At 58.9% G+C, this 22,597-nt stretch overlaps 1 protein-coding gene and 1 non-coding gene across 5 annotated transcripts; both read right to left on the bottom strand.

The window, feature by feature from the left end:
* Nucleotides 1–204: 204 nt before the first annotated feature.
* On the bottom strand, nucleotides 205–21,035 carry DGKK (diacylglycerol kinase kappa). Of its 4 annotated transcripts, none has more exons than XM_054289466.1 (30): nucleotides 20,936–21,035; nucleotides 19,722–19,966; nucleotides 10,796–10,906; nucleotides 10,601–10,681; nucleotides 10,269–10,373; nucleotides 9,928–10,060; nucleotides 9,635–9,741; nucleotides 9,087–9,212; nucleotides 8,836–8,938; nucleotides 7,195–7,357; nucleotides 6,991–7,099; nucleotides 6,684–6,823; nucleotides 6,467–6,548; nucleotides 5,906–5,997; nucleotides 5,545–5,644; nucleotides 5,066–5,306; nucleotides 4,744–4,842; nucleotides 4,533–4,632; nucleotides 4,021–4,128; nucleotides 3,472–3,568; nucleotides 3,286–3,393; nucleotides 3,033–3,146; nucleotides 2,766–2,900; nucleotides 2,514–2,680; nucleotides 2,283–2,400; nucleotides 2,109–2,195; nucleotides 1,900–2,016; nucleotides 1,718–1,820; nucleotides 1,073–1,203; nucleotides 205–653 (listed from the first exon to the last, which is right to left on the bottom strand). In XM_054289466.1, the coding sequence occupies exons 2-30, from the start codon at nucleotides 19,917–19,919 to the stop codon at nucleotides 579–581; spliced, it is 3,450 nt and encodes a 1,149-aa protein (XP_054145441.1). In that variant the 5' UTR covers nucleotides 19,920–19,966; nucleotides 20,936–21,035; the 3' UTR covers nucleotides 205–578. The 4 variants fall into 4 exon arrangements, with proteins under 4 accessions (XP_054145441.1, XP_054145443.1, XP_054145444.1 ...); XM_054289468.1 differs by having other exon boundaries at nucleotides 1,073–1,200; XM_054289469.1 differs by having other exon boundaries at nucleotides 1,900–2,001.
* On the bottom strand, nucleotides 18,374–18,470 carry LOC128946012 (small nucleolar RNA SNORA17). Its single transcript, XR_008483919.1, has one exon. It is a non-coding gene; the product is annotated as a small nucleolar RNA SNORA17 (small nucleolar RNA).
* Nucleotides 21,036–22,597: the final 1,562 nt, after the last annotated feature.

The following is a 22,597-nucleotide window of genomic DNA, read 5'->3' as shown; positions in this document are numbered from 1 at the left end:
TGTGTAACTGTTAATAAAATGTGTTTGTTGTACATGCTGGCACTGGAGCCCCAGCAATGTACTTCCCTGTGTCATGATGAGACAGAGGGTGAGAGCACGGCGACTGGTGGGGAGCAGGAAGCTCAGGGGGGAAGGCTGGAAAGGTATTCTCAATTCCCTCCTCCCCTCTCAATTACCTTCCCCTTAGTAATGACACTACGCAAGCAGCAGCAATGAGTATCTTCTCTCCAAATATTTACACAGCATAAATACCCACATGGGGAAGGGGAAACTTTGCTTTGGCTCCAGCTTGAGCACACAGAGGGCGGCCCCAGGTGACCATCTGACCCTGAGGGGGCGGGACAGGTGGTCAGACCACACACCTATCAGGGTAGACCTCTGCTTCAGTGTCTCCAGCCCCACAGGCTGGGGAGAAGCAGTGGCTCCAGGGTCACTCGGGACAGAGTGGTAAAGCGAGGCAAGTGGGGGGGCTCCATACATATGGGGCAAGGGCAGGGACCTGTTCCCCTACCCAACCCCTGTTCCCTGGGGGCAGCACCCACCCAGCACCTGGACTGGGCTGCTGCCCTGCTGTCAGCCTAAGGCAGGTTGCTGAGTTCCTTAATGGCCTGAAGGATCCTCTTCATATGGCCCACTTTGGTGATCCCCAGGTCCTGCAGGAAAGAGAAAGAGGAGGTGATGCATTTGCAGGGGGCAGCTCTTGGCCCTTGCTGGTAGACAAGCCACAGGGCGGAGGATGAGGCACAGCCCAGCTCCCCATGCTCTCCCTTGCTAGAGCACAGTGCTTGCTTGAAGCCCACTGTCCTCTTGAAAGCACATCCCCATGCCTGAATGCAGCTGAGGGTCGAGTGCTGCGATACTGTTTTGGACAGGTGTATGGAGCCTTGCAAGCGGGAGGACCAAGGCCACCCTCCTCCCCTGCTTCCCTCCCCTGTGCAGAAGCTGCACAAGCTCAACTCTGCAGACCAGATGCAGGGCCAACCTGCCACCAGGAAGGATAGGGAGAGGAGGGATGGAGGACACCATGCTCCCCAGGGCTGGGAGCCCCTCAGGAGGCACAAGGGGGTTGTACCTTAAGGTCTCTCCTCTCCAGCAGAATCAACTCTGAGCCCTGGATGTCGTGCCGAACAAAAATGTCTCTGTATTCCCCTAAACCAAGCGTTTCCAGCCAAGCTGCCACCTCCTCGGAGCCCCACTTGTCTGCTAGCAGGGAGGAAAACCACAGTGGTGGGCTGCTGGGGCCTGTGGAGGCAGTGGGACACAGCAGCGCAGGCAGCAGTGATGGCAGCCTGTGGTCAGCAGACAGCGTGCCCCCTCCCACCCCTGACTCCAGCAGGGCCAGAGGCCACAGCCTGCTCGGGCTGCAGAGGTCTCCTCTCCTTGGCTTACGTATGGAGCACCTGAGCTGCTCCCCCTCAACCAGACCCCCAGCTGTGGACAAGGGACTTACCCAAAGGTCTGAGCTGTACCAGAGCCCCCTTCTCCCCCTAGCCAAGGAATTATGGGGTCGGAGTGCTCTGCATGTCTGACAATCAGAAAAAGCTTTAAGGGGCTCTTGGTGACAAGGGTGCCACTCCCAAGCAGCCCCGTTCCCCTTTCCTGAGGATTCTTCCCCAGCATTCCCCGAACAGGAGACTGAGGGATAGGTCAGCACAGGGGGGTCCTTTCTAGCATGGACTGCACCACCCGTCTCTCCCTGGCACACTGCTCACTTTACCTGGGAGTGCACTGTTGGCTTTCTGCTTCTGCAGCTTGTCCTTCTCCTTCCTGGGCTTGGGGATGTTGAGGCGAAGCTTAAAGCTTCCCTTGCTGGCACCTTCCTGTGAGAAGCCAGGCTTGGTGGGATGCTACAGCTGCCTGAGGCTGGGCTGTGCCAGACCCCGGTCCCTGCGCACCCACCTCCTCGGCAGGGTGGGCAATAGGGCCCAGCCAGTGGATGTCCAGCAGCCGCTGCAGCTCCTGGCCCAGCACACTCAGAGGGCCCTGAAGCGCCTCCTCCTCCTGCGGCGAGTCCAGCTGTGGGGGACAGGGCCCATACCCAACCCTGCTGCCACCCCCAGAGGTAGCAGCCTTGAGGGGCTCTGGGTGCTCTCCAGTCCCTCACTCACCGCCTTCCCGTCCAGGAATGCCCTGGTCTCAGCCCACAGCTCTTTGATGCTCAGCACCATCTCCACAGCCATATTCCTGCTGAGAAACTGGGGCACAGAGGGGGTAACCCCTTGAGCAGCAGGGCCCTATGGGGCCTGGGTAAAGGCTGCCTTACACTCCCAGTCCCCGCTCACCTCTGAGGTGCCAGCAGCTTTGTGGGAGAGGGCTTCACTCAGTGCCAGGGAGCTGGCATTGACTGCATGCGCCAGCTCCTGCTCCATGGCTTTGTGAGCCTTGGCTGCCTCATGGATCCTGCGGGTGACAGGGGCTGGAGCTGCCAGGGCTCCCCTGGGCTGGGCACAGCATGGCCACAGCACAGTTCCCTCCTCCCTGTGCCCACTATATTCCCCTTCCCACAGTCTGACCTGGCAATGAGGGTCTCAGCAACCCGTGAGACCTGCTGCAAGAGGCTGCTCTCCTCCTCGGTCAGGTACTCCATGGACTGCTGGGAGCTGAGCCGTGGCCGTGTGGCTGCTCGGTAGCTCTCCCCTTTCTGCTTGTCCTCCCAAGACTTGAGGGTGCTTTCAAATGCCTGCGGGGGACAGACATGGCCCCTCTGAGACTGTCATACCTCCCCATGTCCCTCAGCATGGTTCTGCTGAGCTCCTCAATCTCACCCGGTCCCTTGTCAGCATCTGGGCTCTGTTCTTGTGCTGGATTTTGATGATGCCAGGTGGCTGGATCCAGGCCTCTCCATCCACCTGCACAGGTACGCCCTCGTCGCCCCGGATGGTGATCTTCACCACGCGGCACTGTGGGGCACACGGCCCAGGGGGGGCATCAATAGCTGCCAGGCTGAGCAGAGCCACACTGCCTCAGACCCCACTGCTGCCCCAACAGTGTTCAGGCATTAGCTGTGGTCCTGCAGGGTACCTCACCACTACCTGTGCAATGCGATGGTGCTGGAGGTTGATGACCCGTGACACAGCCATCTGGATGCTGCCAAAGACTGCCACCACCTCCAGCTTCTTGTCATCAAAGGATGGAGCCCCAAAGTTCTGTAGAGGATCACTACACATGAAGACATCCATTTTCCCCCATGTGTGCCCAAGGCAGGGACACCCTAGCCCTGGGGTATCTTAGGGCTGGGGAAAGGACATCACGCCACCCAACTCATCTCATGGTACTGACACTCACATTATCCTCCTTGGTGCCTCCCCAGAAGTTGATGCCCCCAGCATAGCTGGGGATGTTAAGGACAGCAATGCCCTGCAGGCTGGGCAGTGAGATAGGCACCCCGTCACACTGCAAGAGAGGGCTAAGCCTGGGGATCTGCTGTCACGCTGCCCCTCCCACCCTTTCCCTGCTCTCCCAGCCCTTTACCTCCAGCTGTACCCGCTGCTCCAGGTTCTTGTAGGTGCGCTGCAGGAGCTCCTTCGTGCCCAGCACCCCATACCACATCATGTTCTTGGTGCGGCTGCTGTGGGGCAAAGTGGAACAGATGAGGGGCTGTGGGCTCCCCACTGCCTGTCACAGGCTCCACACCCTTCCTGGGGCACTGGGCTGAGCAGTCCCGGATGGCTGGCCCCACCTTAGTTTCCTCAATTCTTGCTACCTCCCAGAAAAGCCAAAGATGCAGCATGTTGCACCCAGATTTCGACCCTTCCACGCCAGCATGGCAATGTCCCTCTCTCCAGCTGCAGAGCAAGTAAATCCCACCGAGTCCTCAGGTCTTCACCCTTTCTGAGGTGTTTGCAGCCTGCCACCAAGGGGTGCTCATCCCAGCAATGGGTGCAGGTACAAAATCTGCTGCAGGAAGGATCTCCGACACAGTAGGCCTGAGTCACCCCCATGGCTCCCAGCAACTTGATGGCACTGGAAAGCCAGGGGTACATGTTTTTTCCTGGGGGAAATCTAGGGGTTCCAGCCAACCTGCACTTCTTGGGGTGCTCATCGCGTTTGTTGTTGAACTCCAGGGAGATCTTTGCATCCAGGCCAATGCCAAAGTAGTTATTCATGACACATTTCTCCAAGAAGTGTCTGAAATCAGCAAGAGGGAAAGCAGGTTGAGCAGCAGCCACACATCGGTGACTCTGGGCTGGCACCAGAGGATGTGGTGTAACACCCACTGGAGCAGAGCGGCTGGCACTGGGAAGCCTGACCAAAACTAGCAGGGATGGCTGCTAGTTTCCCTCAGTCATCACGGCACAGCCAGGACCTGCCTGCAGGTGGGAACACCAAGCTCAAAGCATCAGCCAGAAATCCCACACCATCCACAGGCAGGCTCCCCCAGCATGGGCACTGCTTGGCCAAGGAGGGCCTGGTACCAGGGATGCCACGCTGGTGGGCAGCAGCCTCCTCAAAGGGGCAGCATGGTACCAGCTCTGCTCCTGGGCAGCAAGAGTGGGCCAGGGTCTCCGGGGCAGGCAGAACACCTGACTCACAGGGTGCTGGGGTCTTCAGGGAACTGCAAGCTGCCAAAGGTGTCTGGCCGCTCCAGGACGATGGAGGAAGATGCAGAGGTCACCATCACCCGCCGGGAGCCTGGCCAGGGTGACAGGGAGGTAGCTGCCACATGGGTTCTCACCCTGAGCCCATCCCACAGCTCACCCCCCATGCCCCCACAAAATGCCACATGCCCTGCTGGCATCTTACTGAGCTTCTCCTCCTCCTTGTTGAACTCCTCCGAGCTGTCCTTGCTGGGGCCCACACTGCCCTGGTAGGCTTGGGTCTGCTTGTTCTGCTCATCCACAGCTGGATACAAAGAGGGGCATGACAGGGAGTCTGTGCAGCCCTGTAGCCCCTGCTCGTGTCAGGCCTGCGGGCTCGAAGGGCCCAGGGTGGGGCCACTGCTGCCATCCCAAGGATCCCAGGGGAGAACAAAGACATGGGTCCAGCACCAACCCAGTGTGGCTTCACAGCCCCTGCCAGGTTGCTGCAGCAGCAGGGAAGCTGCCAGGTCCCACCACTCCCTCACCTCTCTCTGTCTGCTCAATGATTTGCCGCAGGGCTTTCTTCAGGCTGTTTGCCCGCAGCATGAGTTGCTCCTTGGATTTGAAGATGCGAGGCTGGGGGTTGGGGTTGAAGCTGCCAGCTTTCTCCTGGTCCTTGACATCAGCGTGGGTGGCCTGTGCCATTTCTTCAGGCACCACGATGGCCTGAGCTTCCTCGTTCAGCTCCCGCACCAACGAGTCCAGCTTTTCATTCAGCATGGCGCACTGTGGGACACTCACCCCACTCAGTACCTGCCACAAGCTGCTGCCCCCCACCAGTGCTGGGTGCTTCCCTGGGCACTATGAGTGCCTGGATACCCCCAAGCACCTGGACACCCCATGCCTGGGCACCCCAAGCATGGCACACCCCAATACATGCTCAACAAGGGCACAGGCCTGCGGAGCAGCCCATCCCCTGTTCACGGGCAGCTTGACCCAACCCTCCAGCTCCCCTGCAACACACCTTCCGTGCCATCAGCTCAGCCTCCTGCTTGTTCTCCGTCGCCCTCTTGTAAGCCCGCCCAACTTCAGTCACAAAGTCATTGACAGTGCCACAGAGGAACCTGCCAAGGGAAGTGGCTGGAGGTCAAGAGGGGCACAGCATGGCCAGCGAGGCACAGATGCCAGCCAGGGCGCCTGCTGGGATAACACCAGCTGCTCCAGAAGGCCAGCACAGCCAGCATTATCTGCCAGGCACCAGCAAGCCGGCAGCTGCTGGAGGCCAGTTGAGACAGCCTGGCCGAGGGGGGTGCAGTGGTCCTGAGGACAGGCCCCAGCCCAGCAAAAGGGGCTCCTGGCACCCCCATCAACAGCCCCCTCCTTACTTTGCAGAGGAGATCACCACTGAGTGCTTGTCTGACTCCAGGATCTTGGCCAGGTGGAGGGCAACAGAGTCCGCGTAATGGGAGATCTGGACCTGGGGGACACAGGTGGAGACAGCTGGACACCTGCCACCTTGCCATGTGCCCCGCTCAGGGATGGAGCTTTGCCCAGCCAGCCTTGAACTGGGGATGATCAGCCCTTATTCAGCCCACTCCCCACCTCTGCTGCTGGGCAGAGGCAAGGTCAGTCACATCAGGAGGGAAACTGGGGCAAGGGGCTGAACAGGAGCACACAGAAGAGTCCAAAGCAGCTGTCCAGAGGCAGGCTAGCTCTACCTCACCTTCTGCCTGCTCCCAAGTGCATATGCCAGGCTGAGACCTGCCAGGCTCATTTCACTGCATGCAGCCAACTCCAGCCCCCTCAGAGCCCCAGTCCCCAGGGACCCCCAGAATAACCTCTTCCTGTGCCATGCCTCCCTGTGTGTCCCCGAATTGGGTTGAACAGGAACCTGCCCTCCAGCCCGCCCTCCCCATCTCAAGCCCCCAAATGCCAACAGTTCCCACCTGGATGTCGGAGTCCCCATTTTCCTCCTCCTTCAATGCTGAGGGGGACTGCTTGGGGGCCTCATAGGTAAGCACACTCCACCTGCCAAACAGAGACCATGGCTGCTTGTCATCTCCTGGCCCCCTAGCACAGGGACAGTCAAGGAACTGGGACAGGCTTCCCAAGAGATGCCAGGGTAGGAGGGACAGAGAGGCATGTATTCCGTGCCCTGCTCACCGGTCCAGCATCTTGGTGGTGGCCCTTTCCAGCTTCTCCAGGATCTGCAGCAGCTGAGTGTCATCGTCACATAGGCTGCCCCAACCCAGCACCCGTGCAAGGTCATTACCAGTCCCCAGAGGCAGGACACCCAGCTGACACTGCAGGAGAGAGACAGAGTGGGGGGCTCAGAGCAGCCCCCAGGGGCACCTGTGACACCCCCAACTCTGCTGTGCCCATTGCTTGGCAGCACCTGGGGAACACAGAGTGTCCCAGTGCTGGGGATGGTGCCAGCCTGCACTAGTAATGCCAGGCACTCCCAACTCACCTGCTTGTGGAGGCCAAGGGCATCGATCTCAGAGAGCACCCAACCCACGCTGCCATCCCCACCACACACCAGGATTCTGAAGGTGGAGAACTTCTGGAAGAGGCGCAGCCTGGGTGGCGAGCAAGGAGAGAGGGAATAGGTGCTGTGCCAGGTGCCCACTGGGATCTCAGCAAGGCAATTCCAGGGTGCCCGGCTGGTGCTTACCCCAGGTGTGGGCCCCCATTCATGAGGTCAAAGACTTGAGCTGGGTTGAGGAACTGCTTGAACTTGCGCAGAAACTTGACACCTTGGTTGTCCCCACTCTTGGAGTTGACAAAGGCCAGGAGAGGGCTGGAGCAGGTCGAGGGGCAGGTGGCTTTCCAGAAACCTGCAGTAAAGCCAAACACGAGCCCCAGCTCTCACTGCCCACACACGCTTCAGGAGAGCAGAGTATGGACACTCCATCTGTGCCAAGCCCAATCTGTGGGGTGCTGGGGCAGGAGGGGCAGTGATGGGGATGCCCGGGGGATGGTGAGGGGCAGAGGGAAGAGGAAGCACTATGCTTTTAAAGAAATGAGATGGGGAAAGAAATGTGCCCGAGGCAGAGCAGGATTGACAGCTGGCCCAGAGCCCGCACCTGCCTCAGGCACATCTTGGCTATCCCAGTTCCCTGGCTGGTGTCTGCAGGCTTCTTCCCTTGGCAGACCAAGCAATGCTGCAGCAGGGACCATATCAGCCATCATGCCCTTGGCACCAGCCCCACAGCTATTGCCCTTAGAGCCCCATGGGCTGCCACCAGGAGCCCTAGCACCCCCACCATAGCAGGAGCATGGGGGTAACATCCCCACAGCCCCCCCCTCCTTGCCTGGCCATTGCTCCATCTCCACTCCCAGCCCAGCTGAGCGCAGCAGAGCAGTAACACAAAGCACTGAGAGCTGCTGCGTCAGAGCGTGGGCTGCAGCGGAAAAGCCTGCTGCCAGCAGCACTCATATGCTGCAGCAGGACAGCATGGCAGGACAAGGGGGGACCGAGGCCTTGCTAAGCTGTTCCCAGTCGGGTGGGCAACAGCCACAGCCACGGATGGCTGTGCTGCTGGAGAGGGACAGGGCAGAGATGCTGCCAGGGATCAGCCACCAGCAGCCGAGGCTCTGGAGCTGAGGAGCAGCCGCGTGATGGTTACCCTGACAGCATCCCAATTAGTAACAAGGCAAATGAGCCACCGGCTGAGCTGAGTGGTGAAAAGCAGTAAAGAATGAAGAAAGAAATATCCGGAGGAGAAGAACAGATTTTGCTCAGCGGAGGCCAGCTGGGCCCCTCAAGAGAAGGAGACAGCTGGGGGGGTCCCCCCACGCTCCACATGGCTTCTCCCTGCAGTGTCCCGTGCCAGGGCAAAGCTGTGCTCTGCACTACCAAAAAAAACAGTTGAGCTTCAGACACTGAGAAATAACCCAGGCAAGAACTTTATCCTGCCTTGAGAGATGCTGAACCATTGAGGTGCAACAGAGGACAGCCCACCTCAGGGGTACAGGGTTGGCACTGCTGATCCCAGCACAGAGGCACCATGTCCTGAGCCACTGCAAGTGGTGACCTGGCAGGAGCAGCTAAAGCCACATGCAGGCAAGAAATGCCACCCCAAAGCCCACAGAACACCACCAAGCCGTGAAACAGAGTGCAAGGCAACAAACAGCCTTCAACTAAGGGAAGGGCGTTGACTCTGGAGCCTACTGAAGATAGTTTTCCTGCTGCCCCACAAAACAGGCACAGTGCAACAAGTCAAAGCCTCCAGAAGACCTCAGAGAGCTCAGAGCCCTATCCCAAACAGCCTGTCCCCCCCACCAGAGCAGCCCTGTGCCTTCCCCAACTCACCATCAGAATCGATGCTGTTCAAGGCAGTTGGCGGGATGATGGACACTTTGTACTGGCCCAGGGGGCACCTCTTGCCAAGGAGCTCCTTGCAGGCACTGTGAACCTGGGAACGCAGGAATGCCTGTATCAGCAGAGCAGGGGGACGCAGCACCAAAGTCTCAGCATCGGCTTTCCCAGAGATGCACACAGGAGGGGCAGTGCTGTCTGTGCTGGGACAGGGGTAGGGACAGGGTGTGTGGGTATATCCTTACAATGGCCTTGCACCAGAGACAGCGCCAGTCCTGCAGCCTCCGGACACTGCCACAGGTGCGGTCACAGACAGCACAGCGTGCACTGACAGGCAAGTTCCCCTCCAGCCACTGATGGGGCATGGCCACCTGCAGAGAAAAGCAGCTACCAATAGCATCCGGCACGCTTGAGGGAAAGATCATAGGCCACCTCTTTCCACAAGCACCATGGAGGTGGTGCCATTTAGCAGGGCAAGCTGGGTCTGGGACCCCTCCCATGTCCTCTCATCCCTGCCCACCTGGCTGCTTGAAGCCATCAGCATGTTAGGCAGGGCAGACATATCCCCAGAAAATGTCTGGAGGTGACCCCACTTGGACAGCAAAAAGGGATCCTGACACAGGGTTCCAGAGGAGGTGTCCCCAAGCTATGCCCCTGCAGAGCCAAGCCCAGAGGCCGCACAGTGCAGGGCACAGCTACAGTTTCTTCCTGCTTCCTGATTTGGGCACAGCAAGGCTAGTTCTGATGGAGGATCTGTCCAGCCAGGATGCCTGACAGGGACTCCCCTGCTTACCCCATCCTCATCCTCGATGATTTCAATGCCGATGGAGGCCAGAGTCGTCCACTTGCAGTTGTTTGTGGCTCTCACGGCACAGCGCTTGTGCGCCTTGAACTTGCAGACTGCATGGGGGGGAGCAGTGAGGAGCAGGGAAGGTCCCCACGGCATGCACATCCCTGGTCCCAAACCTCTCTGCATCTGGGCAGTGGGCATCACCCTGCACCACTCCTGCTCTGGCCCAGCCTTGAGAGGCTGCCCTGCCCTGATGCCAACCCCTGCCCATGTCCCAGCAGGACGTCAGCACTGACCTTCGCAGGAGAGGCCATGGGAGGTGACCCCTGGAAGAGCTTCACGGCACACGTTGCAGAAGGTGGGGCGGGCGTGAGAGCAGGCGTACCAGTTGTGCATGCCCGAGAAGTGCTCCATGTTGAACTGTGTGGCCTGGAGACACAGCCCTGCCCCATCAGTGCCTGGCACCCTCAGCCGGCACTCCCTCTCTCCCGGCCTCCTGAGTCCCCCCAGCTCAACTCCTGTCCTCCTTGTGGGGCTGTGCCAAGGGCAACAGCTCTTTTCTGGCAATCAAAGGCACACAGAGGGAAACACACTCCACACAGAAATACAGATCCATTCAGCACCCTGCCCACATCACCTCATGGATCTCCCACTTCTGGACAGATTTCAGGGCCGTGATCCAGTCCTCCATCTCCTTCCGGTTCTCCGCACATAAAATGAGCTTCCTGAATGGCGTGATCACCTGCAACAGCCACCATGCCCACGTTCTCTCGCAAGGCCACTGCCAGGCCAGCCAGAGCCCAGCACAGACCCCAGCAATCTCTGGCACACCAGTGCCGCCTCAAGCAGCAGGAGGCCATGCCATGGAGTGCTCCGTGGCTCTGGGGGGATGAGGGAGGTCTGTAGTGCCTCCCCACACGGTTCCAAGGTCTCCACAGGGTGCAGTTGGTAGCTCCACACCTCCCTCACCGTGAAACTGTTGTTGATGTTCTTGGTGCTGGTCTCGGCCACACTGGCATCAGACAGGTCCACCTCATCGAAGATCAGGGACTGCGAGGGAGGAACCAGAGCCCCAGTCCACCAGGCAGGGATCTCTGTCCCCTCCTGGGCTGGCAGGCTCAGGTCCCCCCAAACTGGGCATGTTGGAAGCATCTTCCAGCCTACCTTGGCATCCTTAGCATAATAAAGTGTCCTGCCTCGCAGCTTGAAGTATCGTCTCTTCCACCTCTGGAAGGAGCTCGTCTGCTTCAGCAACAGCCCCTCCTTTACGCTCTTCTGCAGAGACCACAGTGTCCTGAGCTCCTGTAGCCCCCCAGGATCACCAAAGCCACCATTTTCCCCTGTGACACCAGTGCCCGGGTCCCCAGGAGCACAGATTGGACATTCTGGGGCTCACTCTCTGCTGCATGTAGCAGGGCAAATTATGTTCCCTGCCTACCATCGCCTGGGCACTGGGCACTGCCTGTGATCTGGAAGGAGGCTGCTGGGCATGGCAGGACTAGAAGATGCAGGTCTCCAGCAGTGCAGAGGCTCCACTGTTGATTCTTCCTCTCCATCCCCAGGGTAGTGCCTGGAGATCCTCACCCTGCTGCAGCTCCCTAGAAGCCAAGGGCAGAACTGGAGCCAGCAGAGCTTCCTTTAAGAGGAGACCAGTGCCCCAGAGATAGCAACTGCATCCTCAAAGTGGCATTACCTGGGCACTGCGGCCCCAGCCGGTTTGGAGAGCAGAGCTGGAGCAGAGCCGGAGCGCAGCCAGCTCTGCCTTGCCCCCACAGCCCCTGGAGAGGACAACCTGGGGCTGAGGGCAGCCTGCAGCAGGCAGAGCATCCCCTGCACCCCAGTGCATCACTGCAACCTGGCTGCCCATTCTCTGCCCCCCCCGAAGCACAGCACCTGCCAATATTTACCCTTCTTGCAGTGGTGTTTACAAGACTCAATTAATTAGTGTTTGCAACATGGCTATGAGCCTGAAAGAGGTGGCAGAGATGCTCTGGCACTGCCTCATCTATGATTGTATCTTCTTTAAACACCACCGGCAGCTCTGTTCAGCTGCTTCTCTGCAATTAGCTGCCACAGTGGTTGTATCCAATCCAGGCACATGATGACAAGCCACATTTAACAGCAAATTAGCACTGGGCATGAGGGCACAGCGAGGGAAGCATGGCGGGGCTCTGCACTCCTGTGCCAACCCATGTGCTGCAAGAGGTGGCAGCCTGCAAACACACCAGCCCCAGGTCTCAGCCTTAATCTACTGCCCCATGGGTCTGAACCAGATGGCCAAACCACCAGGAATAGCAGAAGCCTTCACAAAGAAGCTAAAACCCCACCTGGGGTGCTCCCTGAGCTTCAACTATCCAAATGCATAACCCTCCTGAACCTCCCTGGGGCACCCACCACATTGTTCCCTGCTCTCTGCCAGCTTGGACTTTGAAGAGGGATGTTTTCAGCCTTTATCACTCCCCAAGACTGCTGCAGAGTTTGGCTGTGGTCAATCAACCACCATGGTGCCTCGGAATGTCAGTGCAGGCTCAAAGAGCCCAGCGCTCCCCGGTGCCAGCACCCCACTGAGTGCTTGTCCGGGCCTCTCAGCTGTGAGAGCGCACAGGGATCCCTCCAGGGGGGTCCAGCTGTGACCTCAGACCCGCACACAAATCATGCACCCAGCAGTCCTTGTCCCACACCAGGGGACAAGCCAGGGTCCTGCCATAGCCCGGGGGGATCCAGCCCCAACCACCACATCCACCACACCTGGCTGCCCTCATCAGGCACAGGTTCCGCGTTTGCTGCAGTCATCGCTGTTGTTGCAAAGGACAGGCAGTGTGTGACAGCGAGCGGTGGTGTCAGGAGCTGTGACGGTGAAGGGCGGGGAGGCCATTGGAAGAAAAGGATGACAATGAGAAGGAAGAAGGGGCGGGTCCATGATGGCGCCTCAGGGCTATCACAGCCGGGGCTGGGGCCAGCTGGGCACGGGCACTCTGCCTGGCTCCAGGGCCACGTTGGGGGTAGGACACAGCAAGGACTGGCTGCCTAGGAGGGTGGCACCCACTCCTGCGAAGGAGGGTCAGAGCCGAAACACCCCCAGCAGCAGCAGCAGCTCCTGACAGCAGCAAAAAAAAGTCATCACCCAGCCCCAAGATGTCAAAGTCCTGGCCCTCCCAGGGCCAGAATGCAGCTGCCCTGAAAAGCAGACTCGCCCACCTTCACCACCACACCCATGAGAGCTCTCCCACCTTCACCACAACATTTCCAATACCACGGCTGGGGAGACTGCGCCTCAGTTTTCCACCAGTGCAGACTAATCCCTAGCCAAACCAACACGGGGCAGCAAAATTGGTGCAGAGAAGCTCAGGGGGCACCTCTCCCCACGGCCACCCTTTCAGGCTGCTTTGGGCATCAAAGCTGAAGCCCTCTGTGTTGCCATGTGCAGCATTTTGCTGCACAGCTCCTCGGGTAAGCAGCTGCCCATCCAGGCTCCATCATCCCTGGTGTGTGATGCCATGTGGTACAGGTTGCATTGGTGCCCACATGGGGCCAGACAACCCCTCCCAGGGGAAAATAAGGCAGGTCCCCTTTCCAAAATAAGCCCTGGCGTTCAGCTGTCCCACGCTGCCTGGGCAGGCACACAAGTCTGGGCTGACGGAGGGCTGTTTTGGGATCTCACTGTGGTAAGCCACCCACCAACCTCATTTTTTGACCATGGGTCTAAGCCAGCTGAGACCTGCTCCAGCTGTTGGGGCAGGGAGCAGCTCCCAAGTGGCTCCATGGTTTTGGACCCCTGCTTTTGCAATGAACAACAGAAGGACACCTGAGAGGCACCTGATGGCCAAGGCCAGCTGCAGGCCCAGCCACACAGTGGGAATGCATGCTGCAGCAGCATTGCTGGGTGAGCCCAGGGTTTCCTCTTTGCAAACAGGAAAGGGGTGACAATGGCAAGGGCAGACAGGCCTTGCCAGGGTGGCATCACCCCTGCTGTGCCAACTCCCCAAAGCCCTGTCCAGAGCACCAGGGTCACCACAATTGTATAGTATGTGGCTATTAGGTACCCTAGAGCTCAAAAGAGCTGGAGCTGAGCACCTGAAGCACAGGGACTGCCTCTTCTTCCTGGAGAGTTTTGGGGACAATGGGAGCGCTGGCTCACTGTGCTAGGAGCTCTGCACTAGTCATTGCAGAGCTGTAAAACACAGTGTGCCACCCACACCCTAAAACCAACCCAAGCCACTCCACTCACCCCAACCGCAGCTTTTCTTTCTGGAAAGCCCCAGGCAGCACTGCAGGGAGCCTCAGCAAAGCCAGAGCCGGTCTCACCTCAGCAACCAAGGCGGCACACCCAGAGCCACATATAACCTGCCCAGCAACAGCCAGAGGCCAGCTCCCCTGTTGGGCTCTGTCCCAGCACTCCACTGCCCCATCCCGAGGTCCCTCCCTGCTCTCTCCAGCCCAGGGGGCTCAGCACCAGCACTGGGGGAATCCCAGAGGCACAGGGAAGGAAGGGAAAGGTGAGAATGAAGCCGTACAGTGTCTGCAGACAAACTACCACCTCCAGGTCAGATGCAGCTGAAGCGGCAGCGGAGCCTCAGAGAGGACACAGGTAAAAATGGCCCTGGGAGGATGGCCAGCCACGTGCTGTGCCAGGACTGGGCTGGTTTCCAGAGGCCATCATGCCAGAGGCTGCCTGTGTGCTCAGCACAAGCAGGGGGCTTGAACGGCAGTCCAGGGATTCTTCCAGGTCAGGCTACAACCCGAAATGCCAGCCCTTGCTTCAGCCCTAAAGCAGAGCCCCAGGATGCTGCTTTGTTCCGTTACCCCCCTCTCCCAGCTCTGTCACCACCATTCCTGGCAAGAGCCCATTGTGAATTCAGGTCAGACCACAGCTGGGGCAGGAGGGTTTTCCTGCTGGGATCGGCTTGGACAGCGAAGCAGTGCCTGGAGAAGAGCCAGGAAGGTTGTTACCCAGGAATGCTATACATGTGGCTCCTGAGCTCCACACTATCTGCCCACACAGCTGGCCACCCTACACCACTCCTGAAGGGATATACTTGTCCCTGTGACCACACGATGCCTCACCCAGTAGGAGGAGAGGGGAAAGAGGATAACTCGTCAACACACCGACCTGCATTGCACCAGCCTCATTCCAGGCAGCCACCCTCCTGCTCCAAGTGCAGCAGCCCACTGGGCACAAGCTGGGATCCAGTTGCATAAGAGCTCATCCCCCAGCTGAGCCAGCAGGCACCAGGACAGCAGAGCAAAGCTGGCAGACTTCAAACAGCCCAGCTGCAGGGCTTCCACCAGCTGCTAGGCACCCCACAGGCTGGAGTCAGTTGGAAACCTTATCAAGCTTTGTGACACAGCAGAGCTCTTCCGGCACTGGGCAGTCAAGGGGCTCAGTGCCTGACAGGTGCTTTGGCTCTACAAGTTCAGCTGCTCCCAGAGGATGGAGCTTTCTGCCACTGCAGGACCAACCACAATATCCCTTCCCTGTGCTGGGTGGATGCTTAAAAGGAGATTCTAGCACCAGTCCTGACACGCCCTCACATTGTGCCCACAAGACCATTAAAAGGCAGCAGACAATTAACAGGAGGAGAGGAATGAAGTAAGGAGCCCCTAGAAGAAGGGCAACCCCCCTAGAGCACATTATCCAGCAGCTGCTTTTTAGAAATGAGGTCATCCTTCCCTATCTACAGCCACATCGGTCCCCAAGCATCATGCTTGCAAGCATCCTGCATCAGGCCAACCTTTACTAGTTCACCCCCACAACTTGTGCCCCAATGCTAGTGGGAACAGCCCTCCCACTCTGCCCAGCAGGAGTGGGAAAGAGCTGATGGACAAGAACGACATTCACATAACAGAAAAAGTTAGCATGGAGAGGGCAGAGTGCTTGAGTAACCTCACAAACATCCGGCTAGTGACAGTGGGGCTATCTTCACACCCCAGGCACCAGCTTGGTGAGCCCTGATTAATGAGAGCAAGCCCAGCCTCTCTGGTCTCAGACAGTGTTTTCTTGTGTTGAGGTGCAATTTCCTATTTTTTCATTTCTCTCCATTGGCAGAGCCTGGTTCCCCCTTTGCTGCAGCGTCCCTTTCAAAAACCAGGGACTCCATAGTTACAGTCTCCCCTCCGGGCTGAACAGTCCCAGCTCTCCCAGGCTCTCTCTGTAGGAGAGATGCTCCAGTGTCCCACCAGTGTCAAGTCTAGAGGGTGCACTGCCCAGGAGCTGTGGTCCACCCTCCTGCTGCAGAAGAAAGGTTTCCAGGCCTGGCCCCAGCCAGCTCTACCTTCTTTCTTCATCTTTTGGCCAGGATTTAGCACTCAGTGGGCAACATTCCCCACAGCCTGGCTCTATAGCACTGCCTCACCAGGCTCCCTACACCTGCCCAACACCCCAATCTGCATAGGTACAGCTTGCCTCATTCCTGGGGCACTCTGAGCCTGCAGGATGCTCAATACCTGCAGCAAGGACAAGGGTACCAATAACCCCACTGACCTCCCTGAGCCCCATGGGAGGATTCTGGTGGGTCCCTCAGCCCCACCAAACAGCTGTGATGTACCTCAAGATCAGGAATTCAGGAACAGGATTCCCCTTTCCAAACAGCAGACAAGCCATGGTTACCCCTGCCCACCATGGCCATGAACATTGTTCCCATGCCACGGGCAACCCTGGATCCCTGGCACGCACCCCGCTGTGGTCCCCTTGATACCCCTACCTCCCAGCTTGGGTGCAATCACCCCAGGACCTGTCACCTGCTGAACCAAACAGCACTGCTGGGTCACTCTCTGCCCCCACTCTGGGAGGCAGCTGCTGGGAGAGCCTGTGCTGAGGCAGTGCCGGGGAATGAATGCCCCAGACACGTGAGCAGGATGTGACCCACCACCCCCATCAACTCAAATGCGTTGGTGAGCCCCAGAACCAGGCCCTCTCTTCCCTTCACCTTCTCTACAAGCCCAGCCCTAAGGGGACCAGTGCTGGGAAACAGCATCACATCCCCCTCCCACTCTGCACTTGCACACCTAAAACCTGATACAGGCAACTGGCAGCCCCCAGATGCATTGAGGAGAACTGGGGGGGGTGGGGGGAGAATGTCAGCAAGACTCCATCCATCCTGGAGCCTTTCACTCCAGTAGGGACACCTGCATCTGGCAGTTGTTTTTGTCACTGAGCACAATGACCTCGCCACCCCCACAGCAATGCTGGCACAAAGCACCCCATAGGGTGTGCACAGTTCCAGCCTGGAGGTGTGGAGTGGGGGGGATGTGATTGATGTGGAGGCTTGACGAAGGGATGTGATCACGAGCTTTCAGAGTGCAGAAGCACTGGAACTGGGGAGCAGCAATCAGAAGGATTCAACAGATCCCAAAATGATCCTCACCTATTCCTGTCCCAGGGGCTGGACAACACCCTGCAGTGGGAGAAGCTGCCTGCTTCCATCACCAGAGACCAAGGCCTCCCCAGTCAGTGTGGATGGGGTGGGGGTCCTGACCTTTCCCAGCCCCACAACATGGCAGGCTCCTATAGACCCTTTCAAGCACCCCACCCATCACATTTGACCCAAAATATGACAGTGAGCCCTGACGCCCCACCACCTGCTGTCTCAGGAGCTGCCACTCTGGCACTGAACTCTCCCTTATAAACTGTGTTCTTTAGGTACCTGTCCCTGGGGTGCAGGCAATGATTCCCTCTCCCTGCCCCAGCCCCACCTGGGTGCCGAGGATGTCAAGACAGGGGTGTCACTCAGGAAGGTGCCTGCCATGGCACACACCCTGTGGCTGTGGCTGCAGTGACAGGCAGCACATGTGCCGTGTCAGGGCTGTAAGCCTGACCCGGGTGGCAGCAGCAATGTCATCCAAAAATCCTCATTTCCGTAGGAAAGGAAGGAGTCCATCCAACCAGATGCCAGGCTGGCAAGTGCAGTCCTGCCCATCTGGACCAGGGCAAAGACATCCTCGGGAAAAACACTGAACCGCAACACTGAAAACACAGAGGTGGCAGGGGAGGCATACACAGCTCTTTCTCAGGCCCCTTCAGCTCCAGCCCTGCCAGCTCTCACTCTCTCCCCTAGCTCCATGGGCTGTTAAGCCAGACATGTCATTTCCACCTGCTCATCCATCATGCCACCTGCCTCCCCTGACACGCTGCACAGCATGACCTCCTGCATGGCTAATTGCTGATGCCAAGCAGGATATGGGCAGCAACCACAGCAGGCAGGGAGACAGCCTTTCCCCACGTGCAGCCTGTCAGCAGCGAGGCCAGAACCTGCTTGTGGTATGGGGGGCTCTGGCGACTGGGCTGTGGCTCAGAGCATGCTCGTGTTCCTGTGCTGCTGCTGTAGGACATGGGCATTGCCCAGCCATCTGCCCCTTCCCCTCAGACTTCCTGGCATTGATGGCTCCCTGTGATGTCCCTGTGCCCCACAGCATGGCAAGTGCTGCATGGCAAACTCTAGCACCCTTCCAGAAGGGTGCTGAGGGCTCCTACACAGAACTAAGCATCCCCATGATCCTGCACACTGGCCTGGCTTCCCACTGTGCCTCCTCCCCAACACCCTGCACCAGCATAGCCCTCTTCACCCACTTGGCAGCCAACTTGGAGAGGGCAGAGTTGATGCCAGCCCGCTTCAAAGAAGGGAAAATTGAGGTATGTTCCTTGAGCAGCCAGAGGGACTCAATAAGAGCCCCTTCAGTGCCCCATGCCCCAGAAGTCTCTACTGCCAAGTGGAAAAACCCCACAGTGCTAGGCTGGGAGCATGCAATTTCCATACCCTTGAGCAGGTATCCTCTGCCCCACCTCATGCCAGTGCACCAGGCTTGGCACAACAGCCAAGACAGGGACAGCAGGAGGGGAGCCTGCCCCAGCTCCAAGCATCCCCACAGCTGCCACCAGACCCACACTGCCTCATTCCCCTTCCTTCATGCCCTCAGCACCCAACACCAGAGTCCAGTACTAGCCCTCTTTTCCACAACTACGTTCCTATGCCGTGTTTTCAGAGCTCTCCCCCATCCCAGAGCAGCACAGCCACCAAATCCCCACTGAGGAGAGGCTGGCACGGGAAGCTGGCTGCAGGGGGATTTCTAGCAGCCCCCATGTGCCGCCCAACACTGCAGGCACTGCCTTGACTCATTCCACCACCTCCTTCCCCCAGCTGAAAGGTGGATGCAAAGGACCAGCATGTCATCCAGAGCATCCTCCAAGCACTGTGTCTGCATCCTCCCTCCCCAAAATGTTTCCCCAAACCTCCTTCTCTCCTCACATCCTACCTGGCCATTTGGCCTAGGTTATTTCTGCCAGCATTGCATTTCACTGTCCTGACCTGGGACCTCTGACCACGCACTCCTGTCTGGCTAAAGGCACCACACTCCGTATTTTGTAGGGGTAATCTTGTAAATTTTGTAAGCTATCAAAATAGCTTTTTCTGAGCAAACTGTGATACGCACACACACATACTCCAGCTGCTGTCATGCTAATGGCTGGGAAATACGAGTGTCACGTCTGACCTCAAAGGTGTTCCCATCTGTCCAGCAAACCACCACTGGGGACTAGATCTGTGGGAATAGGACCTGCAGGGGAGCTGGCACAGCCAAATTGATCTAGGGCACTAGGAAAGATGCATGGTTCCATTTTGCCACCCACCAAGCCCTACACACACAATGCCTGCAGCAGGGTGTGGGATCCGAGGAGCCTACAAAACTGTCATGACCCTAAATCTCAATCCCAGAGCATCCACGGAGCATCCTAAAAAGAGTCCTCTTCTTCCAGGGACAGGTAAGGGGAACCCAGGGGATACAAATGCAGCATGAAGGCAATGTGGTAGGGGCTCTCTGGGTATGGGAGAGACCCTGTTCCTGAATAGTGGGATGAAATCCATGCTTCACAGCCCCATGGGACCAATGCTGACACTACCACTGTGAGGTTTGCATGTTTCTATGTGCCCTCTCACAGAACACAGGGGGCCAACACCCTCCCAGCTGTGGCTGGGTCAAGTCTGCCAGCAGCAAGAACCTGGTACCCATTTACACCCTGATAAACTCCCCTGCCTTGTCCTCAGCAGTGACCCCACACCCAGCCAGCCCCTCACCACCAGCATCCCCCACCCCTGACCTTGCTTCTCATCTGCCCCGAGGTGGAAACCTTCCGGATGAGCTTGTGAGAGCTGTCCTCCTGCTCGCCCTCGCTGTCGGATGACTCCTCACCACCAGCCTCGGGTGAGATGGGTGTCAGCTTGTCCAAGTCCAGGGATGACACTGATTCCCGGGTCTTCCTCGAGAACAGGTCCCCAGGCACCATCTTCTCAGCCATCTTCCAATCTGGCTTGGCTCAGAGCTCTGCAGCCCCTGATGACAGCCCTGAGAGGACAAGGACACATAGGAATGAAGGAAAAGCCCTGAAGAGACATGCATGGCCCCTCACCCTGTAAGGCTCTGCTAGCTGGGAGGTGCATCCCTGGAAATCCAGGGAAATGGTGCATCCTTGCCCAGAAATGACACTCAGGGTGGCATCCTTGCAGGCAAAGTTTTCCTTACTTGCCTTTTTTTCAGTGTCCCAACTATTCCTCAGTCTACCTGGCATCCCAACGTTGTCCCTGACTTGGGCACAGGAGACTGCGGTTGCCCCATGCTCAGGCATTGGCACGTTGGTGCATAGAGGGGTGGAAACCATTCCCGCAGCCTGTGCTATTTCTCCTTGTTGCCCACCCCCGAGGTGCTGGGCTGCGCTGCGTGGCCGGGGACAGCGCAGGGATCTCCATGAAAAGCAGCAGCCGGACCCCGCCATCCGTCTGGCTCCGGCAGCTGGGAAGGGATGGGTGAAGCTCCTGCGCCCATGGCTCGCGAGCCCCGAGCAGGTGCCTGCGGCTGGGCTGGGACGGATGGGGGAGCGCGGGGCTCCCGCATGCGGGGGAAGCCGTCCCCATGGCATCCCTGCCGGCCCCGAAGGCTGAGGAGGGACTGGTGGGGGCACCTACCCCGACAAGCGAGCCTGGACGGCAGCAGAGCTGCCGTGGCCGGGTTGGGGGTGGCAGGGGCCACCCCACGGCGCCGTGCCGGGCCCCACGCACCTACCACGGGCCGGCTCCGCCGCGCCCTCCCCCTTCCCCGCGGCTGCCGGCAACCGCGGTGCCGTCTCTCGGCGCAGCAACAAGCGTTGCGGGGAGAGGCAGGGAGCGAGGGCAGCGCTGCGGCCCGCGCCCCCCCCCCCCCCCCCCCCGGGTGCATTGCCTCCTCCAGCCCCGGGGCTGCCGGGTGCCGGATCCCCGCCGAGCATCCCGCAGCACGCCCGGGACGGAGAAGGCGGAGCGCCCCCCGCCCCGCACACACCTTGCACGACCCGAGCCGCCGCTGGTGCAAGGTCGCTCCTTCTCCGGCCCGCCGTCCGCAGGCCCCCCGGCCCCGCCGGGACGTGCCTCCGCAAGCGGCCCCGGCCCTGCCCCTGCCGCAAGCCCCGGCCTGCTCGGCACGGCGGGCGCTGCTGCGCGGCGCGGGCGGCCCACGCACGGCCCCGAGCATGCGGGCACAGCGGGCACCCGCGCGCCCCCGCGCGCATCCGTGTGCGGCACCCGCGCGGGCACGGGAGAGCACGTGCACGCACGTGTGCGCCGCCCGCCCGCGGAGGCGCGGCGGGCACACCCGGGTGGGTGTGCTCACGCACATACGTGTGCACAGGCTCGCACATGCACGGGCAGACACGGCTTGCACCGTGCACAAACGGATGCTCCCCTCGCATGGATACGTGCGTGGGCCCGGGAGAGCACATGCACCACTGCAGTGCACCTGTGTATGCGCCACCTACGTGGGCAGGGCCAGCACGTGCATAGGCATCACGGCCGCACACGCGTGTGTACCTCCACACAGGCATGTGCACAAGCAGTCACAGACCAGGCAGGCCTGCGCACCCCGGGCACGGGAAAGCACATGCACCCTGTGCCTGCACATAGATTTTTGTGGGCATGGGCGAGCACGTGCACTGCCACTGTGCACATATTCGTGCATTCCCCACATGGACAAGGGCAGGCACACGGCTGGCACAGGTGAGCATTCACCCTGTGGCCACGCACATTTTTGTGCACATACCCACACGCACACCCCACGCACAGGTGAGCGTGTGCACCATTGCCACGCATCCATATGGGCATATGGCGTTACATGGAGGCACGGCCGAGCACATACACAGATGCTGCCACACACTTCCACACACACACAAATGTGCTGGCAGCCCAGAGGGCCGCACGTGTCCTGAGTGCATCTCCAGCAGGGTGGGCAGCACGATGAGGGAGGGAGCTTCTCTCCATCTGCTCTGCTGTCCTCTGGTGACATGCCCAAGAGTGCTGGCTCCAGATCAGGGGTCTCCAGCACAAGGATGATGTGCTGCTGTTAGAGGGGGTCAAGAGAACACCACAGAGATGCTCTGAGGGCTGAAAACAATCTACTGTGGAAACAGACTGTGAGATATGGGGTTGTTCAGCCTGTAGAAGACAAGGCTCCAGTAAGACCCTAAAGTAGCATTTCAGTATATCAAGGGGGTTCCAAAAGGAGAGTTTTTCACAGGGCACGTAGAGACAGGACAAGGGGCATCAGTTATAAAGTGACTTATGGTGTGTTTGGATTACACAGAAAGAGGAAATAATTTTTCATGGGGGAGGTGAGGCACTGGCACAGGCTGCACAGAGAAGCTGTGGCTGGCCAATCTCTAGAAGTGTTCAGTGACAGGGTGGATAGGGCTTGCAGGAACCTGACATCCCTGGAAGATGTTCCTGCCCTAACCCTAACCCTAACCCTAACCCTAACCCTAATCCTGCCCGTGGCAGGGAGAATTGGACAGAATATCCTTCAATAATCCCTCCCACCCCAAACCTTTCTGTGATTCTGTGGTGTGCATGCATGCAGATAGCCCCACAGAGGTGTGATTGCATAGAGCATGCCCTGGAACATGCGTTGGAGCACACACACATGCATGCACACAGGGGGTGTGCCACCAAACAT

This window comes from Melozone crissalis, unplaced genomic scaffold, assembly GCF_028551555.1.
Source record: "Melozone crissalis strain CALT ecotype California unplaced genomic scaffold, PUWL_Pcris_2 ptg000068l_1, whole genome shotgun sequence".
Classification (NCBI taxonomy): domain Eukaryota; kingdom Metazoa; phylum Chordata; class Aves; order Passeriformes; family Passerellidae; genus Melozone; species Melozone crissalis.
This window is presented reverse-complemented; position numbering and strand designations above follow the sequence as displayed.

Excerpts from the sequence above, each read along its gene's own strand:
- DGKK (XM_054289466.1), bottom strand. The coding sequence starts at position 19,919 with ATGGCTGAGAAGATGGTGCCTGGGGACCTGTTCTCGAGGAAGACCCGG. Across the intron at positions 10,061-10,268 it reads AGAAGTGGGAGATCCATGAG|GCCACACAGTTCAACATGGA; the intron begins GTGATGTGGGCA and ends CTGTGTCTCCAG. Across the intron at positions 5,998-6,466 it reads ATGGGGACTCCGACATCCAG|GTCCAGATCTCCCATTACGC; the intron begins GTGGGAACTGTT and ends TGTGTCCCCCAG.